At 43.0% G+C, this 21,220-nt stretch overlaps 1 protein-coding gene across 1 annotated transcript; it reads right to left on the reverse strand.

Annotated features, from left to right (window-relative positions):
* Positions 1-822: 822 nt before the first annotated feature.
* Positions 823-20,710, reverse strand: PPM1M (protein phosphatase, Mg2+/Mn2+ dependent 1M). The gene is made up of 10 exons (XM_081847365.1): positions 20,386-20,710; positions 14,165-14,288; positions 11,437-11,691; positions 10,856-10,968; positions 8,104-8,188; positions 6,251-6,369; positions 4,965-5,028; positions 4,326-4,433; positions 2,841-2,989; positions 823-1,706 (listed from the first exon to the last, which is right to left on the reverse strand). Exons 1-10 carry the CDS (start codon positions 20,640-20,642, stop codon positions 1,541-1,543), a joined length of 1,440 nt encoding a protein of 479 aa, XP_081703491.1. The 5' UTR covers positions 20,643-20,710; the 3' UTR covers positions 823-1,540.
* Positions 20,711-21,220: the final 510 nt, after the last annotated feature.

Genomic DNA, 21,220 nt, shown 5'->3' on the forward strand with positions numbered 1-21,220 from the left:
AAATGCTAAAATACAGTGTTTGTACAAAAATATATTGTAGGTTGATTTTACTGTTAAACCATGTATGCTGTTTGAAGAGAGTATTGTACCTGTAGGAGACAAGACTGTCTCTGGTCATCTCCTTCTGCTCCCTTCAGTTTTCCTTTTCTAAATGGCACTCAAAATTGTAGGGTTTTAGAAGCTACTAAGTAGTTTGGCCCTCATTGGCCCATATTGATGGTGTTATTTTTAAAATAATGTTCTGTCTTCTAGGTATGCTTGTAAGAGGGGAGGTAGCAATATGCTTTAGTTAACCTGGGGGTAGTCAACCTTTTTATACCTACTGCCTACTAATGCATCTTTCTTGATGGTAAAATTTCCTTACCGTCTACCAGTGCTTGATGGAAGGATTCAGCTTGTGCCGTAGAACCCCCTACCACCCACCTAGAATCCTGAAACGCCCACTAGTGAGCGGTAGGGACCAGGTTGACAACCCCTGGGTTAACCTATCTGGCTTGGATTTGCATTGAGATGGATGTGCCATGAAGAATTGTTCTGAGGCATAGTGAGGATGTTACATGTTACCATAGCAACCCCATCCCATGTTAGCTAGGGCTGTTTCATACTCAGAACATATTAAAGTTTCTGATGGAAAACCCATTTACCACCAATGGAAAAAGCAGGATGCAATCGTATGAGACAGACCAGCTGATTCTGTTTAATTATTTCTGTTTTAACTAAAGAGATAAATACATTATGCAGTTAGATTGATTCTCAATTTGGTGTTTTTTATGCTGAACTTTACTGCAGGGTATATCTGTCAACTTGAATAAAGTTGTACCATTTATTTTAAAATAAAAACTAGATATTTTATTGCATTTAAAAATAACCATGTTTGTCACAACAATATACAAAATTATAAACAAAATACAAGCTTGTCTGACCTAGAAAAAGAATTATTTTTTTTAAAAAAGTGCTCACCACGTACCAGTACCTCAGCTTCAGCTTGAAGTTTTGAGGCAAAACTTGGTAAACACTATATTTAATAGATTCCATTAAAAGACTGGGCAAACCCCTGTACAGAATTATTACATGAAAAGCACTGGGACTTTCACTTAGTGGTTTGTGGTCATGTTTTCAGTGTATTGATGTAGCTTAACATCTTGCTGTAACTTCTGTGAGCCATGATAGAAGCTGTTTAGCTTGGTACATTTTGTAAGATATACAAAGTTGCTGCTAAAATCCCATTTAAGAATAAAATGGATTAAGTTCACATTAGTGGCAGCAGGCCATTTCTTTGATACTAATGCTATTGCAAAAGAAAGTCCAGAGGGAAGCTTCCATCTTGCTCCACTTACTGAGTTAGAAAAGCTTCTTTAAGGAAGTGGGACTTTACAGCTGCCCCAAGGGAATGACACCCAAACTGTACAAGTTGCGTTTTCTGCATTTGCTTTCCAATGACAGTGAAAAGTTGTTGTTTTTCCACATGGCAGCTGTTGGCCTGGAAATGTTGTCACTAATAGCAATAATACCATCATACCATAATTAACTTGCTCAGTAGTCATGGGGTGTTCAGAACTGTGTTTGCCATTCCACTGTTGTACAGTGGAATGGCAAACACAGAAATGTCATCATAAGAAGCGGGCCTGTTACTGCCCGTAGTCCAGTAGTATCCATCCTTCTTTCCCCTTGCTTTCTGCACCAGGCACTTGGCTAGTTCTGTAAACCTATAAAAACAAACAATTACTTTGTTATCTCCCAAAGCAGTGATTACCAATCCTAAAGACAGGTGAAGGATGAACTACAGTACTTAAGGCACTGAGAGTTTGGTTTACTGTTCTGGTACTGCTGCCCACACACTACAGTGGAAGCAAACCACTTCAGCATCCAATTTGAGTCTTGAGTACTGCCAACAGCTCTGGCAAACTAATTCTCTAGCAAAGCAATCTCAGCTAAATGTAAAAGGAATAGAATTTTGTCAGAGTAACTCTAAGAAGATAAGAAAAGGGTGTTGGTTCAGGCTAGTGGCCCACCTAGTCCAGCACCTTGTTCTCGCAGTGTCCAACCAAATGACTGGGAAGGCTACAAGCAGGTCTGGAGTACAACACTTCTCTGCCCACCAGCAATTCCTAACAATTTTGAAGACTTGAGACCACACAGGTTAGCTTCTTGTTGCCTTTACCTCTGCTTAAAATGCTTCTCTGTACATCAGTATCAGTTACAGAGAACTTCATTAAGTATGGAAAATGTTCAAAATGTTTGAAAACCAAAACTCTGCTTCTGATTGGCTGCAGGAAGCAGGACGTTCAGCTTCCAAAAATAGTTCGCAAACCGGAACAGTCACTTCTGGGTTTGCGACGTTCGGGAGCTAAGCTGTTTGAAAACCAAGGTACAACTGTATAGGTGATCAAGATAACTCAGCCTGAGAAAAAAAACTCCCTCACAGTAAACATGCCTGGGGGGTGGGTAGAGGCACCCACATGGGCTCTTATACACATAGAACATACACCTCACAGAGGCTTCATTTTTCAGTGTGCAAAGATGAGCTAGCCACTGCTTCATTCTCATGCAGCTATTTCCTGAACAGCTGAGCAATGAGGAAGATTGTGGGGAGGATTCTCTCTGCTCCCCACATCTTTTCATCAAACAGCTGACTGCAGTTCCTGGTAGGAGGAGCTTGAGAAGAGAGGCTTTGTGGGACAGATCTGGCCCATGGACTGCCATTTCCCTACCACTGCTATGCCAGAACACATGTCAACATAAGCAAAAGCAGAGGTGTGCATATTCAAATATTTTCCAGTGTGTTTCATTCCCCAATTCTTTTAGCACAAATGCTCTTCAAATATTTTCTGCTGACATACCTGTATGGGTCAGATGTGTTCTCCTGGACAAAATTCCTGACAATATGAGCCACATCGTCATTGGACATAACATCCCAAAGGCCGTCAGTTGCCATGATGAGGACATCGCCTTCCTTGATGTTTTGTTTGGCAAAGTCTAATACTTCAACCTAGTCAGAATTGACGAAAAGATGCAAGCTTTCTTAACTGCTATCCTCAAACAGCTGGATGTTTGGAAAGATGGAAGTCCCTGGAACAACTGAAACATTAAGCTACGAAAGAACGAACAAGTATGATGGAGACTTCTTCTTTAAGCTGCAACATGGGAGATTTGTTGATCCTGGACAAAGACTGTTTTTGTTTGAAAAATATGAGGAACTGGTGACAGAATTCCTTCGAGAAGAGAAGATCAATAAAAAGGACTATAAACAAAACTGCTGGAGAGTGACTAACTAGGGCCTAAGGGCCTCTGATGTGAGAAATCCGGGTTAAATCTGTCTTTTTTTATTTTTTTTTATTTTGGACATTAATGCGGGAAGGGGCAAAAACCGGGACAGAGGGGGAGGGGAGTGTAGGGTGGTAAAAGTCTGGGGTTTAGAATAGAAATATTATTGTTTTTTTGATTTAATATAAAGAGCAAGGAATTTATGGGAGAGAAATTAGGCCGACCTTAGAGAAACAACTTAATGTGTATAATGGATTTAAAGTAAAAATGGATAAAGGATAAACTATAAGAAAAGATATGAATAATATTTAAGAGATTTGAACAAATAACTTGCTGAGATATTTAATGAAATGGGAAGGTGGTTGGGGGGGTGGGGGGAAGTCACGGAAAGAGGGTAATGATTGTAAGGGTATGAAACTACAGATATTCTGTTTTGTGTTTTGTGTTTATGATATATGTCTGTGTTTGTTTAAAAAAAAAAATTTTTGAAAATCCAATAAAAATATTTAAAAAAAAAAAAAAACAGCTGGATGTTTGCAGTCTCCCTAGAGAATGGTTTAAATGGGGAGCCTGGAGTCCAGCAACTTGTGCAGAGCCACAGGTCTGCCACGCATGCTTTAAATACATGTCACTACAATAAGGGCATACAAGACAAGGTCTGCTGGATGGGACCAAAGGCTATCTTCTAGCACAGCATTATTTTTTTTCTAATGAGGGAAGCCTGATGTTCCTGAGAAACTTAGATGCATAGTATGGAGGCAATAGCTCTCCCCTGTTGACAAACACATCAGTAGACCCTCAAAGTCCGTATACACATGCATGTCTAATTGGGTTCCTAATGACTAGCTACCCATTCTGTTTAGGGCTGCAGCACTATATGGACCTACATTTTTTGGGGTGGTTTTTTAAAAAAATAAAATCAGGCAAAATACTAGAAATAGTGACAAAGCTGAATTAACTTTACCTGAAGATATTCAGAGGACCCAGAAAGGGGAAAGAAGCTGAACTACAATGGTAAAACCATGGCTGAAAAGACTTAGTGTGTCCTATCAATTTCCTACCTTTGGAATGCAGGACAGGAAAGGCTTGACTTCAACATTTGTTTCAATAACTCTCAACTGATGATCTCCCAGGCCTCGTGAAACCGCCAAGGTGCCTAGCAAGCGAGCCTAAAAAAGGATGAGGCATCAAGGAGTGGAAGAGTGTCACAAGCATAGAGCCAGTGGTAATTTCAAGTATTTTCAAGTATCAAGTATAAACTTATTTAAAACATTCATCTTTTCAATGTAATATTCACAACAGATCACCATACACATTTAAACACAAAGAACAATGTAATTAAATCTAAAAAAAACAATGTTTCCAGCAGCAGCAGCACACTTCTCAAGAGCCACATAAAAGCCATTAAGCTTGGGAATGCAATTTTGTTTTTATCTGGTCCCTAAAGATAATCATACTTGACAACATGTAAACTGACAAGGGGACGTTTCATAGTGGAGGCACCACTAACAAGGTAGCTCCACACTGTTGGTATGTATGCAGCTGTGCAATATTTTACATGTGGAGCATGGTTCCAACTATGGAAAGGCGGCATACAACTAAAATTTATGTATGTATGCATGCATAAAAAACAGTATAGGAAGGACACACTGGCTCTCCCCCCCCCCTTTTTTTTGCTTGCAAGGGTCCTGCAGGCACACCTGTTTTCCATGTCCATGGATGAGAGGATACTTGAGGTCATCTTTTGCTACCGTCTTGTATCCCCTGAAACGAGAAAGGTCATTTTTGCGGTCCTTCTCTCATACCATGGCCACAATCCAATATGAAGATAAACATGTTCAAACACACTAAATGTAAAACATATTACTCCGTGGCTGCAGTCTTTGTATATAAACGTTCCTTTAATGCAGACATATTAACTTTTCTACTAACTGCAGTACTCCGTTACACAAGGAGGTATACAAGGTTGTACAGGAAGCCTGTAGCACAGTTAAGAAAGTAATCAGTGACGTCAATCCCAAAGCCATTTCAGAGCACAGGCCTAACAGGTGGGTGGATTCAGAATTGCAGCTCAGATCCCCAGAAAGCACAGAACTGCAGCATTGGAAGGGCCTCATCTAGTCCAACCCTCTGCAAAGCAGGGATATGCAGTTGTCCCACAAAGAGATCAAACCTGGCATTATCAGCACCATACTCTAACCAGAAGCCAGACTACCATTAATTAACACCATTATTGAGCAGCTTCCATCTCACATTTATGTTAAAAAAAACAGCTGCACATTACTGATGGGTTCTTGGGAGCAAACTTAGGCTTTTCAATCCTTTGAGGGATTGAGCGACAAGAGCAGTGAGACAACCACTGTATCTCAGAATTTGATGTTGTCTCCTCTTGAAAGCCAAACACCTTTCCCCCCTATAATGTAAGCCAGGCATAGGCAAACTTGGACCTCCAGATGTTTTGGGACTCAAACTCCCATCATCCCTAGCTAACAGGACCAGTGGTCAGGGTTGATGGGAAATTTAGTCCCAAAAACATCTGGAGGGCCAAGTTTGCCTGTGCCTGATGTAAGCCATCCTGCCAGGTTAAGAAAATAGCATGGCTGAAGCAGATAGGCAACTAGAGACCAATAAGGGGAGAGAGATGAAGGACTGCCATGCGGAAAACAGTGGCTGGTACTTTGCTGCTCCAAAGGGCAAGACTAGATTAAGTGTAGGACTGGAGAGTGTAAACAGCAAGGAAGCAGATTTTCAGCTAAAGACTAGAATTATCTTCCTAACAACTAGAGCTATTTGACAGTAAAATAGATTGCCTTGGGAGATTGTAGATGCATTTAAGCAGGGGCTGGGTGGCTGTCGGGTGTTACAGGAGCATCCTGCATTGAGCAGAGTGATGGCCTCCAATGCCCTTTCCAACACAATTCCACCACACAAACACTGCTCATCCGGGGCATCCTCTTATCCAAGCCAAGAGGCTTGAGTGACTCACCAGCCTTCCATTGAGTAATCTCGATAAAGGACCTTCTGGCCCACATCATCTCCTCTCAATCTCCTTGGAAACTCAAACCGTATGAATTCATCTGCCAGAAGCTCTGGGTACATGAAAGCCTGCGAAGAAAAAGAACATTCAAAAATACTTAAAGTGGAAGCATCATTTTCAGGGGAATGTGGTAGAGAAAGTGGGGAAACAACACAATACCAAAAAAAATACAATACAGTATATAAACAATACAAAACACAACCTTAACACATTAAACTAAACACAATAAACTAAACTAAACAAAACAAAAACAATTTAAAAACATACATCATACCTTTTCCATATTCTATCTTTCATTCCCTTGTTTCATCGACCTCTCACCTCCCTCTTTGTATTCCACTTCCATTAATTGTTTCAGCAATTCCTTTCCATCTTTCTCTATTTTCTATCATATAAATGTCTTAACATATTTTTAATCTTATTTCCGTTAAAATTAGTATACTTATTTAGGCTTAACTCCTTATAGCATTTCTATTAAGGCCATAAAATTTCATTCCAACATTTTTCTATCACTCATTAATTTTACAATATTTCTATATATAGACTTTAAATTTTCCAATCTTCTTCCACCATCTCCTCTCCCCGGTCTCGGACTCTGCCAGTCACTTCCGTCAACTCCATACAGTCCATCAACCTGGAGATCTTATGTTCGAGGCTCTTAACTCTTTTCCAAGTCCCTTCTGCAGGTCTTCTTCATATTCTTTGATGCTATAGAGCAGATCTCAGGGAAACTCCGACCTATCAATACTTTTGTTCCTTCTCGACAGGTCAGCCAAATTTCCATAATTGAAACTAAAGTCCATGAAGTATTTCAGAACATGTTTCAAGATTCCTCCAAATCCAAAGGCCCCCAGAACTCCAGTCTCCTCCTGACCCAGGTCCATGTCCCTAAAGTCAGTTAATCCCTGCATGGGGGAATCTTTCCAACTTTCCTTCTCCAGTCCAGGCCGGGCTTCGATCCTCAAAATCTGACTTTTTCTGGATTCAATCATAAAAGGCCTCAACTTATAGTCCTCAATTTGCCTCTTTAGGCTACAACAACTTTCTCCTTCTCCTTCTCCACATTTTGTTCTGCTAAAGTAGATTCCTGCAGCAAATCCTGAATAATTTCTGTATTGGTGCTCACTTTTTGCCCCAAATTAATCACTTTTTGTCCCAAGTTATCAATTTTAGTAGCCATAGCATCCGTCTTTTTGTGAAGCTGTTCCAACGAATAGCTTATCTTACATAATACAATCACTAAGGCTTCTCCTGTCGACATTCTTAAATGGTCCAAGGTCAATCCTTGATTCTCACAGCTCTTATCCTGCAGCTGGAGATTCCCCAGCTCCACTCTTGTAACAGTTTCAAAAGTAAGTCCCTAATTATCAGTGGCATAATACTCTATTTCTATGGAGAATGGGGGGGAAAATCCTTAAATTACTGGTAGAGTATTCTAATTTCAAAATTAAAACAAGGGTCCCAAAACCATAAAAGCAACAGGAATGATATTTGCAGGGAAACCTGTTTCCTTACAGAGATTTCTCCTCACTGGATATGAATAAAGGTCTGGTAAATCACCACTGTTTGTGCAGTCTAATTAACATTATTCTGAATGGCAGAATATAGATCTATTCTATATAAGGCTATACTCAGACACTTAGTACTTCACACCACTTCAGTGCAACACAAAGCAAGAGTAGTAGTGATATCTCAGAATGAATCTGCTGTTCAGGATGACCTTACCACTCATGAGAGATGGGTAGTGCAAGACAGACATGTTGCCATTAGAAAATATTCAGAAAGGTGTGTGTTTTTCTTACCAGATGTTGGATTCTCTGCCTCTCTGTTTCTGGAGTGAATTCAGTACTCAGGGGGACAATGCTTTGTTTTCGAACAAGGAGTGCCCTAAATAAAATAATATAAAAACTAAGGTTAACTCTTTCAAGTGGATTTCTCTCATTACATTTTTCAGACATAGGAATAAGTTGACAGGTGTATGTGATTGTTGCTATACAACCAGCTTCTTTAGTAATACAGGAGGTGGGGAAGAAGATCCTTTTTGGGCCAGCCCAAGAACTCAAGATGTGTATGCCACCACCCTACAAGTATACATTTGAAACACCTTTCATCAATATTACAACAAAGAGACTATCTCTCCACAAGCTATGCCTGAAGAGTGGCAAGAAGTAGATCCATAAGACAGCTGTTAGCTGTCCCAACACTCTGCTCCTGAAGGCAAAAAGTGAAATTTCAATTCTTCTTTAAAAAGCATGCTCACAGCATCTTTATATTTTCCCAAGGAAAAACAGCCACACAGGACCTCCTTTCAGATCAGGACTTCAAAATTCTGGGAAGAGAGGTTTAACCCTTTTCTCCCTGCACCAGTTTAGCATTGAAAATCAACACAAAACACACACACCTGTTTCCACGCAAAGGTTCAAACAGGAAACAGGGAAGGGATTTTCATTAGGAACCCGATGTAGGGAGGAAAGGGTTAAACACCATTCCTGACCCTGATTAAGGCCTCTGCCAGCTGCTTTTTTTTTCGATTTCAACAAACATGCTTAATGTAATATATTCAACACTTAACAAAACATCTAATTTTCTCTCAGACAAAATAGCCATGATCAAAATGATCACACTCCCAAAACTAACTTACCTATTCCAAACCCTCCCAATCTGGATCCCCTCAACACAACTTCGCAGTTGGCAGAGAAAACTACACTCCTTCATCTTCTCACATAAAAAACCAAGAATAAGCCCCAAATACCTGCACCTCCCCACCTCAGAAGGAGGATGGGGAATCCCCAACATAGAAGCATATTACAATGCCAACCAAATACGCCATATAATCCCATATATACTAGAAGATGAGACAAAACAATGGGTACACCTAGAGAGGGACACAATTGAAAACACCTGCACCACAACATACCCACTCCTCCCAAACAAACTAAAGAAAATTCCCACAACACTTAACAGGTACACACAGACCATGCTCAAAGCATGGAAAACACAAATAGGCAAACTCTCCCCAACCCCATCCCCACTAATCCCCCTGGCGTACCACCCATTATTCCACCATGCAGCACAAAACCTCCAGATAAAAACCTGGCGAACCAAAGGCTTATATCGCCTAATAGACTTTTATAAAAATAACAAACCCTTGTCAACACAAGAAATACAAGACAAACTAGAAGACACCCAAATGACCTGGTTAACACAACACCAACTACATGCCTTCTTAAACAACCCAACAGTAAAATCAGCAGCAACTAGGCCCCTGACAGCCTTCGAAAACCTCCTCCTAACAACAAAGGGAAACGGTAAAGGGACGGTATCAGCAATATACAAAATACTACTCCAAAATCCCGCAAATCCCCTAGACACAATCAAAAAACAATGGGAGAATGACATAGGCTATGAGATTAACCCCACTCAATGGACCAGAATGTGGTCTAAACCCCCCTTTAAATCCATATCAACAAAAAGAAAAGAACTCACACTGAAACTCACCTACAGGTGGTACCTAACACCAAGGAAACTAGCGCTAATACACCCAGGAACCTCACCAAAATGCTGGAGAGGGTGCACCTCCTCAGGCACATACCTCCACATGTGGTGGGAGTGTCCCAAAATTCAACTATTCTGGACAACAGCCATACGAGAAATATGTAAAATAACTAAGCAAGTAATAGACATCACCCCAGAATTGGCCCTACTAAACATCTTCCAAGACAACAATGCCCATTTACACCACAAAGAACTCATAACCCACCTGCTCTCAGCAGCCAGAAGCATCATAACCAGACACTGGAGAGACCTGTCAGGAGTAAGCATGGACCAATGGTACCAAATAGTATGGGAAACAGCCCTACTAGAAAAATTAACTAATAAACTGAAACTGACACGGGGACAAACAGAAGAAGACGCCTTCACCCCGGTATGGCTCCCCTTTATCACATACACAGCCCAACAGGACAATGACAATAATCCACCAACAGCATACAAATCAATATGGCTAACCTGATCCAAAACACCCACCCACCTCACTCACACACGAAAACAAAGATCACCACAGCCAATCACAAGCAAACAATCACACCCTAAGCCAACCCCAACCTCTCTCACCACCAAAGGAACACAAGTGAACAACACAAGCAACGCTGACACCAAACTCTACATACATTAAACATAATAGAAACACCGCCACCCGACCCCACCCCCATCCATCCCCCCCTCTCCCCACCCCCCCTTTCTTTTTTATTTCTGTTTTCTTCTCCCCCTAATGCCTCAACAAATGAAACGGATTTGTAAAAATGTTACATGGAAGAAGAAGAAGAAAAAAAAAATACGAGGCACTACCCTTCTGTAAAACAAGAAAATCCTTAATAAAAAAAAAAACAAACAAAAAAAACAAACAAAAAAAAACATCTAATTTTGTTAAACAGAGAAAACTAACATTAACTGAATATCTTTCTTACTCAAGAGACATGAAGAATCCTGCTATATAACTAGGCTAAAAGGACAATGTTGGGTCTCATCCTAGGTTGCATTTGGATGTGAACTCACCTGCTGTCACCTGCGTTTGCCACATAGAGCTTTCCCTGCAAATAAAGTGCAGCTAGTGCAGTACAACCTCCTGATTGGCCAGTAGCTTCCATCTCCTGACCAATTACATCATCCTGTTGGGGAAAAACATCTGATGATGATGCAATGCAGATGCCGTATTTCTCAGCAAAGTCTGAAATCTAACTTTAAGACCACCGTTAGATAACTAATCATCCGGACACTCAAGTCAGTTGAAACAAACACATGCCACTTTCTTTTCGTGCGATTATGTTTTCACATACATGATCGTGCAGCAAACGTTTCTTGTGAATTGGCAGCTTGCATGGGAACAGATATGTCATAGTAAACTTTATATACCAAGCAGAAATGCATAGGGTACTAAGTCTGCATCGGCACAACATTTGACAATGAGTCATGGCATAAACAGCCTCATCAGCAGAAACCTCCAAGGGCTGAGGCAGCTGGTTTGCCTGGCTGTGAAAACAACAGGATCTTGAGCAAGATTTGCACCAACGGCCATCTGTGACATAAGGAGCCTTAACCCTCTCGGAGACAATAAAGGGGGAAACAAGGTCACTCACACATTCCTGGAAGGCCTTCTCCAGTGCTCCAATTACCACATCCTCCTGCCGAATTTGTTTTTCTTCCACGAACTGTGGGTCACTTTGGCAAACGCACTGCCCACTGAGGTGCATTGGGGGACGGTCTTGAGTGATGCCTTCCACCACATCCTCCAATTTCTGCTTGATGCAACAGTGCAAGTAGTTGGAGGCCAAGATAGATGCTTCTGGTCCACCATGACCATCAAACAGTGCCCAGTAGTGGCCAGTCAGATACTGAAAGTCAAAGCATTGAGACTTTTACCATCATTTAGTACATTCTTCCATGCTGTTGCCAGAATATCTGGGGGTGCAGCAGGCTGCATGTTTGCTTTGTATGTGGGAGCCAGACTCACACTTCTCACTTAAGCAAGTCACCAATCACTCAACCTCACCTGCTTCAGTGTTGTTGTGAGGATTAGAATTATAAACTACTCTATAGTCTGAAAACTGAAGCAGACAGGTGTGTGCTTCAGGAATCAATTCATATTATTATTGAAACATTCTAAAACACAACCCTCACATCTGCTTGTTAGGAACTTTGGGTAGAAATTCATTCACACAAAAGCAAGCATTTCCTTTTGCTGTAAGCCACAATTATACAATGGTACCTCGGGTTAAGAACTTACCGTATTTTTCGCTCTATAGGACGCACCGGACCATAGGAGGGGGAGAACAGGGGGGAAAAAATTCTTGTTCTCCCCCTCAAAAACAAGGTTAGAGAGCAGGCCCTGCTGCTGCCCCCTGAGCTTGTGGAGCTGGCGGTGGGGGAAAACAGCGCTTCCCCCCACCGCCAACCTCAAAGATCCCTGAAGCCTTTGGAGCGCAGCTGCACTCCAAAGGCTTGAGGCTTCGGGTACATCCTTTGTAGCCTCCACAGGGCAGCGGGGTGGAGGCTGCGCAGTGCCCCATCTCGCTGTTTTGGCTTCGGGGACAGCCTTTCAAGCCTCCGCAGGGTGGTGGGGTGCCTTTACCCCGCCGCCCTGCGGAGACTTTGTGCAGCCATCCCAAAACTAAAACAGCTTCGGGCTGCAGGCTGCTATCCGCAAGCCTTCGGAGCCCGGCGGGAATTCTTGCGGGCTCCGAAGGCTTCCGGATAGCTGCACAAAGCCCGGAGTGCGCAGCGCCGCGCTCCCTGGGCTTCGGGCTGCAGGCAGCTATCCGCAAGCCTGTGGAGCGTGGCAGGAGTTCCCGCCGGGCTCCCAAGGCTTGTGGATAGCATCCTGAAGCCTGGAGAGCGAGAGTGGTTGGTGCGCACCGACCGCTCTCGCTCTCCAGGCTTCAGCAAACGCCTGCATTCGCTCCATAGGACGCACACATATTTCCCCTTCATTTTTGGAGGGGGAAAAGTGCGTCCTATAGAGCGAAAAATACGGTAATTCGCTCTGGAGGTCCATTCTTAACCTGAAACTGTTCTTAGCCTGAGGTACCACTTTAGCTAATGGGGCCTCCCGCTGCCACCGCTGAAGCAAAGTTCTTAACCCGAGGTACTATTTCTGGGTTAGCGGAGTCTGTAACCTGAAGCGTCTGTAACGCGAGGTACCACTGTACTCCAAAGTGCACCATAGAATCTGCTAGTTCCACAAGGGCATCAGCTGCCCACTCTCTGACGTACAAACTTCCTCTATATTCCAAGTTTTACTCTGAGCTTTGCTGTTGTTGTTGTTTCCTTTATCTAAATGGATTTGCCAGGCAGATACAAACCCGCAGCTCATGCCTTTCATGGGATTCTCAGAATGTTGAATGAGGAATTGAAGAACAAACCAAGCCATTCAGCGTTTGCCGCAAGAGGAATAGGAAGATGCCCTAATTGTTTAGAAATACTTGTGCTTCACTCATATTGACCCCACATGACTATGGTCCAGAAATAATTAGCCGACTGAATGGAAGCCAGATAGTTATAAATGGGAGAGAATGTCATACTTGTGAGAGCAAAAGAGTTAGCAAAAGCCACTTAAGACAAAGCTAGGAGCTAGATAGACATAGCTGCCACTTTTAATGGGTACTGCACCTCGCACCTCTCTGTCTGTGAACTGTGAAAAGATCTGCAGTCCAAAGAGGAAAAGAAGAAATACGTTGTCATCTGATCAATGCAAATAAATGACACAACCTCCATTTCCCACAATGTAAGAATGCCTACCCTGACATCTGACTGGATGTGAATATAGCATTCTGTAATCACTCAAAATATCTTACTAGATATAATGATTATGTAAGTCCTGTTTCAATTTTCTGACTGACAATAGTTAAATTAGTAAGTTGGCCACTATGGAACTGCTCTCTGCCACAGCCTCTTCCTGCTCACTAAATCCTGTTGCCTCTTCAGCTTCTGACACCTCCTCCTCCCAATCTTCTCCCTCTGACCACTCATTGTCATCCCACCACCAATCCCTGGGTTCTGAGCCTTCTTCCCTTGGGGGTTCCCCAGTTGGTGCCGCCCACCTTTCCTCTGTTTCCAGCCAGTCCATGACAGCCACTATACTGAATATGGAATCTTCGAAAATTATCTCAAGACGTTACAAAGTTGGGGACAAATATAACTGCCAAGCAATTAAACTCATGCACTCTGTATATGTTCAGAGATATTCACCTATAGACTTCATGAAGTTTCAGAACCGAATCAAAACAGGTTCTGCCATAGGCTGAGCCTTGATAAGTCCTGGCTCTAATTAATCCCTGCTGTAGACAGAAACGCTACATCTGAACTCACCTCAGTAGTGCACAGAATCAGCCACTCCTGGTCCTCTTCTTTGCCATGTTCCCTCTTTCTGATAGAGATATGACAGCATGTTGCTTGGTCTTCATTGAATTCTGATTTTTCTGCGTTGATGGTTCTGATGGCACAAGAAACAAAATCACTAGAATAACTGAAGCAATTCCATTTTATTAGGTCCAATGTAATTGAAAACTAGCCATTTTATGGTTGGTGACATAACTGACTTCAAATGACACCCTGCAGGTGCCAAGAAGCTTTGTAGTCTTGGAGCCTAAAAGCAGGATGCAATCTATTTTATCAGACCTTATAAGATACTGGTGAGTAGGAGAGTACACCCAAAGACTGAGAATCTATAGAAATCCAAGCTGCAGGCCTTTAGTTCAGGGCTAGCAGACATAATCCTAGAGCAAGCAAGTGCCACAGTCATTCATAAGGCCTTTGAGAAAACAGTGACAAGTGGTGTGATAGGAAATACCTGCATATTGCACGTGGTTATGGAGAAGGGGCAGCAGCCCAGCTATGCAGGGAGCAGGTCTCCCTTTACACTCTGGGTCCTCTACGTTTATTCTAGGGGCTCCACGTCTTTTCTGTGGGTGCTGAACTGGGTGCCTTTCCTGTCGCCTTTCCGCTGTTCCAAGCACAGGGGCACAGCAAGAATATAATTTAGCCACAGAATTCCCATTAATCCGATTCATTACGCCCTGGGGTGCCTTGAGTGATGGTCAGGGGCACCGCAAGCAACACTGGCCTCTGTCCCTCTTTACTTCCCTCCCTCCTTGGATGTCCTCCCATGTCTATGTCTCCATCAGGCTGCTAAGGCTGAGGGCATCCTCTTCCCAGCCCCGGGGGGGGGGGCGGCCTGAGGAGACACTCCACAAGGCTTGGAGTGTGTTTCCCCAGAGAGGAGCCACAGAGTAAGGGAGCCGTGGACTCAAAAAGGTTGAAAACCTCTGCATTATGGAGAGAATGACTTAGCACAGGAAATGGCTGACGTTCTAAATGTTCTTTCCTCTTTCTGAGCAAAATGTGTCCTCTTTCAAAAGATATTGCCCCACTGACTGACTCAACATTCACCCACACCAAGAGGCAAGACTTGCTATTTTGCCGTGCTCTTGTTATGTAGCATAATCTATTGCAGCAGTGGGTCAACATAGTTTTAACATTAAGTTTATTGATTTATTTTATTAGATTCCTACAACATATTATTTTAACATCATACACACACACACACACACACACACACAAAATAAAGTATTTCACACACAAAATAAAGTATTAGCCCCAGAATAAGTTAAGTTTAAGCACTGCATCCAAAATTACACCCAAATAATATAATATTCCTATCTCAGACTACCATTTGTATGGAGTGTGATAGAAACTTTATGCCAGGCTTCCTCAAACTCAACCCTCCAGATGTTTTTGGCCTACAACTCCCATGACCCCTAGCTAGCAGGACCAGTGGTCAGGGATGATGGGAATTGTAGTCGCAAAACATCTGGAGGGCTGAGGTTGAGGAAGCCTGCTTTATGCTAACAAAGTTTTGTAATGTGGTGGGAGTAATCTGTTTTCGTTTTTGGTCATGTACATAATAAAGCTGTATCATGGCCTTTGGCTAATACAATAAACTTATGGGAAAAGATGTACTAATCAGTTGCAAAGGACTCTTTATGCATCAAACCGTGTGTCAATTTTATTAGTTTTTTTTTTTCACAAGTGCTTTTTGCCTTACTTTAGTGTACCAGATGTCAAAGAAGCACCCTCCAAATTCTTCCAGTATCTTATTATTAGGAGTTTGCCCACTAGTAAAAGAGAACTTGTTAGGGTTTCCAACGTAACTATGCCTGACTGCTAGTGGTGCATGAAGGGGTAAGAACCACAGAGTTATATTGCTAGACAGACTCAGTTAGGTCATGCCCCTTCTCCTTGCGGAGGAAGTGAAGCCTTTCTACTCCCCCCCCCCCCTCTCAGCATCATGTAATAAACCAGAACAGACATGCTTAAACTAGCTCTAAATTGGGAGCAAGTGTCTGAAGCTATCTTACTGCATTTTCCACCGAATTTAGCATATATTATCCTTGCTGCTGCATGAAACAATGGAGATCTTGAATCAGTAAGTAAATTACAGTGGTGCCTCGCAAGACGAAATTAATCCGTTCCGTGAGGCTCTTCGTATAGCAGTTTTTTCGTCTTGCGAAGCAAGCCCATTGACAGCTTAGCGGATTAGCGCTATTAGCGGTTTAGCGGCTTTTAGCGGATCAGCTGATAAGCGGCTTATCAGCGGATCAGCTGATAAGCGGCTTAAGGCTTAGGAAAAGGGGAAAAAACCCACAGGAACTCGCAAGACATTTCGTCTTGCGAAGCAAGCCCATAGGGAAATTCGTTTTGTGAAGCGCCTCCAAAACGGAAAACCCTTTCGTCTAGCGGGTTTTCCGTCTTGCGAGGCGTTCGTCTTGCGGGGCACCACTGTATTTTAAACTTACTTAACAGTTTGTGTCTGCTCATTGCAAAAGGGATAGAAAGAGGTCAGCTATTACATGCTAATAAAAGGGTTTAACAACCTATATTCCTAATGCTATACTGCTGTGCAACCTTTATGAGTTTAATACTCTGTTACTGGGGGCTTTCTGTGCGCTGATCCCACATTTTGAATCCAGGCACCCAGCCATTTCTTTTTGTTGTTCACCCAAACACATGGGTCCATAGGGATTCATATATTTAATTTATTCCCACAAAAAGATTGAGCACGTTTAGAGCTGTTTTGTCCAGGAACTGCTTTTATTTCACCAAATACTTCCTCCCAAGAACTGAGCCACTTTCCTGCATATCCACCGCATATGTTGAATAAATCCTAACATTGCACATCCTCTCCAACAGCTTGGTGAATAGGAGGAGCTAATATGGGCTAAACATATAGGGAAGAGATACAATTTTTGCAATATTTTAAGTGCTACCTATTTTGTCCAGGTCAATAAAGATTTTCTGGCACACTGAAGTCCAGTCATATTGATTGACAGTAATAATACAGTCTTTTCCCTGCCCGCTGCATAGCAATTTCCCAAATTGTCTGGAAAGCAGCAGAAACAACTAAAAATTTGTCTGCCCCTAATACATTAAGGAGCTGGGTGGGCTAAAACGTTATCATTTGTTTTGGTCCAATATCACTGAGGCAGCTCCTGCAACAAGGAAGCTCTTGTTTCTATTCCTACAACTACACTAACCTCAACATAAGCAACTTGTCTTCTTTCTTTCACACTGAAAGCAGTTTTTGTCAATCACATGGTGTTGCTTCTTTATTTTCTCTGAAAGTGTTTGTTCATATAGAGTTAGAAAACCTGCTGTGTTTGGCTCCCCACCCCCACCCCCTTGAGGATTTGTTGACCTCACAGAATGCAACTCATCTGAAGAGTTCAGTCTGAGGACAGGTTTATAATTTCAACAGGCAGAGAACATAAGATTTCCTGTAGCTTTATGCAAACAAATCATTAAGAAAAAAAGAGGCACTTGATACAATGGCCTCAGTTTCAGTTTCAACCTCAAATTCAATGTGTTTTTCTATGTGTAGAGCAGTGTTTCTCAACCAGGTGGTAGGGGCATAAGTATTTTTTTAAGTACATTAGAAGTAAAACATTAACAATCTTAAAATATAAAAACATGAAGTATAATGTTCAGAAGGTGAAAAGATCATATGCAGTGTATTACACGATGTGCACGTCATCATGAGTGCACAATAGTTTGGCGTTCTCTCATGACCAGTGCAATGCACAATATACACAACTGAGCAGTTCACTGTGCATGGTGCAGTTAATTAGTCATGTGTTTATTTGTGCTGTTTATTTCCTTTACTCTTGGAAAATTGAACATTTATTTACTTATTTATTGGGTTCTTTGGAGGAATGGTGGAATAATGATATGATATGATGATATGATATGATATGATATGATATGATATGATATGATATGATATATGATATGATATGATATGATATGATATATGATATGATATGATATACAGTCATACCTTGGGTTGAATGTGCTTCAGGTTGAGTGTTTTTGGGTTGTGCTCCGCGGCAACCCAGAAGTAACAGACCACATTATTTCCAGGTTTCGCCGCTCACGCATGCGCAGATGCTCAAAATGACGTCATGTGCATGTGCGGAAGCGGCAAAACGCAACCCGTGTATGCACAGACGCGCCGTCACATCTTACGTTCTATTCAGGATGCAAACAGGGCTCCGAAATGGATCCCGTTCGCATCCCAAGGTACCACTGCAATATAATATAATAAATATAATATAATATAATATAATATAATATAATATAATATAATATAATACGATAAATATAATATTAGTAATAACAACCTCTGAGCAATTTACAGTAACACACCATATGCTACTGCTATTACATAGCAAATATTCCTGAATTAAAGGCAGGTGTGTTGCAATGAGCAAGCAGGAGAACATGGTATCAGTGTTCTTGGAATCTGGCAACCCTGTAAAGAATTTGACCTTTTTCATAAAAGCCAGGGAGTACACTCTTTCGGCACATTCAATGCCCAATATTTCATCAACGGAAACCTCTCCCTCCCCCCTTTCTTCGAGTACTGCACTTGCAATCTTCCAATCCGCCCACCCCCAACCCCAAAAAAGGAAGACTGGGTATGAGATGGAGAGATCCTGGAAGTGAGTATTAATGTATTGATCCCAGTTGGCTTTGCTCACTAAACTTCTCAATCTCCTAGTTCTAGAATGGACTGTCTAAGTAGAGAGACTGGGCCAGAGCCAAGGACAAATTTCATCCTAAAGCACAGAGGTCAATTCTGCCAAAGTGAAGCTCATGTATGTGCCACTGATTTTACTGGGGAGTTAAATCCCTTCAGCTGAACTCAATAGGACTTCAGGTGCTTCACTTTAGCAGAATCCTGCCCACAAAGTCAAAGCATTAAAATAAAGAGGAGGCTTGTAGGCACTAAGTCACACCATTTAGGTTGTTGCTCCCTTATCAGGGTCTGTGGTATTACTACATAGGTACAAGAAGGGGGAAGCAAATTGCTTATTTCTCACTTGCCTCCCCTTTCTATCCATTCTGTGCGACAGGCTGCTGTCGTCAAAGCACCACTGTGTCAGAAGAAACCAGTCTTGCCACACATTTCCTTGCCATACAACTATTAAAAGTACAAATGTTCTCTTTGGTAGAGAATCAAGCAATTCAAAGCAGCCCCACATTGCACCATTATGGTTTACAATCTCTTGCTTTACCACTTGCAGCCAGGAACATGCAGGTTATGCTGAGGTGGTTGCTATCTGTACCTACCCTTACAGACTGTGCATTATTGTAACTTGTAATAACCTTACAGGGACGCGGGTGGCGCTGTGGGTTAAACCACAGAGTCTAGGACTTGCCAATCAGAAGGTCGGCGGTTCGAATCCCCTCGACGGGGTGAGCTCCCATTGCTCGGTCCCATCTCCTGCCAACCTAGCAGTTCGAAAGCACATCAAAGTGCAAGTAGATAAATAGGTACCGATCCGGCGGGAAGGTAAACAGGGTTTCCATGCGCTGCTCTGGTTCACCAGAAGCGGCTTAGTCATGCTGGCCACATGACCTGGAAGCTGTACGCCGGCTCCCTCGGCCAATAAAGCCAGATGAGCGCCGCAACCTCAGAGTCGGTCACGACTGGACCTAATGGTCAGGGGTCCCTTTACCTTTAATAACCTTACAATATTGCCCAGAACAAAGGCTACAAAATTATGATTTAACCAAAGCGGTCCAGCCCATCACTAAAAGTGAGTCGTGGCAAAATAGTGAGAGAGGGACTTGAACCAGGGAACCCAGATGTAAGACTAGGGAAAAAAACATTTTAAAATTTCAAAACAGCATCAGATTTCTCGATCTCCTTGATACTACAGGGACAAACAGAAACGTGCGGGCCAGGTCTCACTCTCAGCCAAAAGGGGCGTCCGCACACGTGTGCGTGAAAAATAAATGCACTAAACTAGGTAGGCAAGTAGGATTATCGTGCCATATTTTAAAGTCCTGGCTTTTTAAGCTCTACGGGGCTACTTGCTGCTTTTGCACACCTCTAGGCTTAACCTCCAGCCGCTGCCGATTTGCATGGTAGTCCTCAAGAGGTGTTTGTTTGTTTTTTAAAAGTTTATTTTTAAGCCGCTGCTTTGCAAGAGGCATCCCCAAGTCATGCGCCCCGGCCGCCCACTTACTCTGCATAGCCCGCGTTCCACTGGAGGGGCTTGTCTCGCGGCGGGCAGGCGACGGGGCGCTTGCCAGGCTGCCTCTCCCCGGCCGAGGCAGCTCCGCGCAGGAGTTTGGGCCGCCTGTACGGCAACCGGGGGAGCTGCGGCTGTGGCCGTGTGCTTCCTTCCTCCGCTCGCCGCTGCTGCTGCTGCTGCTGCTGAGGAGCGCCTTTCCCTCGGCTCGCCGCGCTCAAGAAGCGCCTCTTGAACCAGTCCGAAGACATGAAGCGAAAGAGACGAGAGGTCCGCTCCCTCGCCTCTCCCGCAGCCAACTGAGAAGCCCAGCGCTGCTCCAGTTCCAGGGAGCCGTTCCCGCAGCCAATGGGCGTCGCGCTCGTGACTCACCAGCACGCGGCAGCCAGTCAGCGCGGCGTTGCTCCGCCGGGCGTCACCAGGCGCCACGCACCTTCCTTGCTTTCTACTTCCTTGTTTTTATTTTCTCCCTCCTTTTCTCTGTCTCCCAGAGCTATGCTGTTAGGCAGGTGGCTTCCAACATGGGGCACCCCACACACACTGGGGGGCAGTTGGATTTTTAACGGGGGCAATTCGAGAATGAATTAGACCAAGTTTAGGCTTCCTCCACCTGAATAGGAGTTCACTTTTTGAATAAGAATTATATTGGGGGGGGGTCAGGATTTTAGAGATGCTTAGGTGGGGCATGGCCAAAAAATGGTTGGGAACCACTGCTTTAATTAAAAAAAAAAAACAGATCAGGGCAGTGGCCCACCCAGTCCAGCATCCTGTTCTTACAGTGGCCAAACCGCATGCCCTGTGGGAAGCCCAGAAACAAAAGTGATACCCA

This window comes from Podarcis erhardii (assembly GCF_964252035.2).
Source record: "Podarcis erhardii genome assembly, chromosome: 2".
NCBI classification, from domain to species: Eukaryota; Metazoa; Chordata; class Lepidosauria; order Squamata; family Lacertidae; genus Podarcis; species Podarcis erhardii.

Excerpts from the sequence above, each read along its gene's own strand:
- PPM1M (XM_081847365.1), bottom strand. The coding sequence starts at position 20,642 with ATGTCTTCGGACTGGTTCAAGAGGCGCTTCTTGAGCGCGGCGAGCCGA. Across the intron at positions 8,189-10,855 it reads GCAAACGCAGGTGACAGCAG|GGCACTCCTTGTTCGAAAAC; the intron begins GTGAGTTCACAT and ends TATTTTATTTAG. Across the intron at positions 1,707-2,840 it reads AACACATCTGACCCATACAG|GTTTACAGAACTAGCCAAGT; the intron begins GTATGTCAGCAG and ends TTGTTTTTATAG.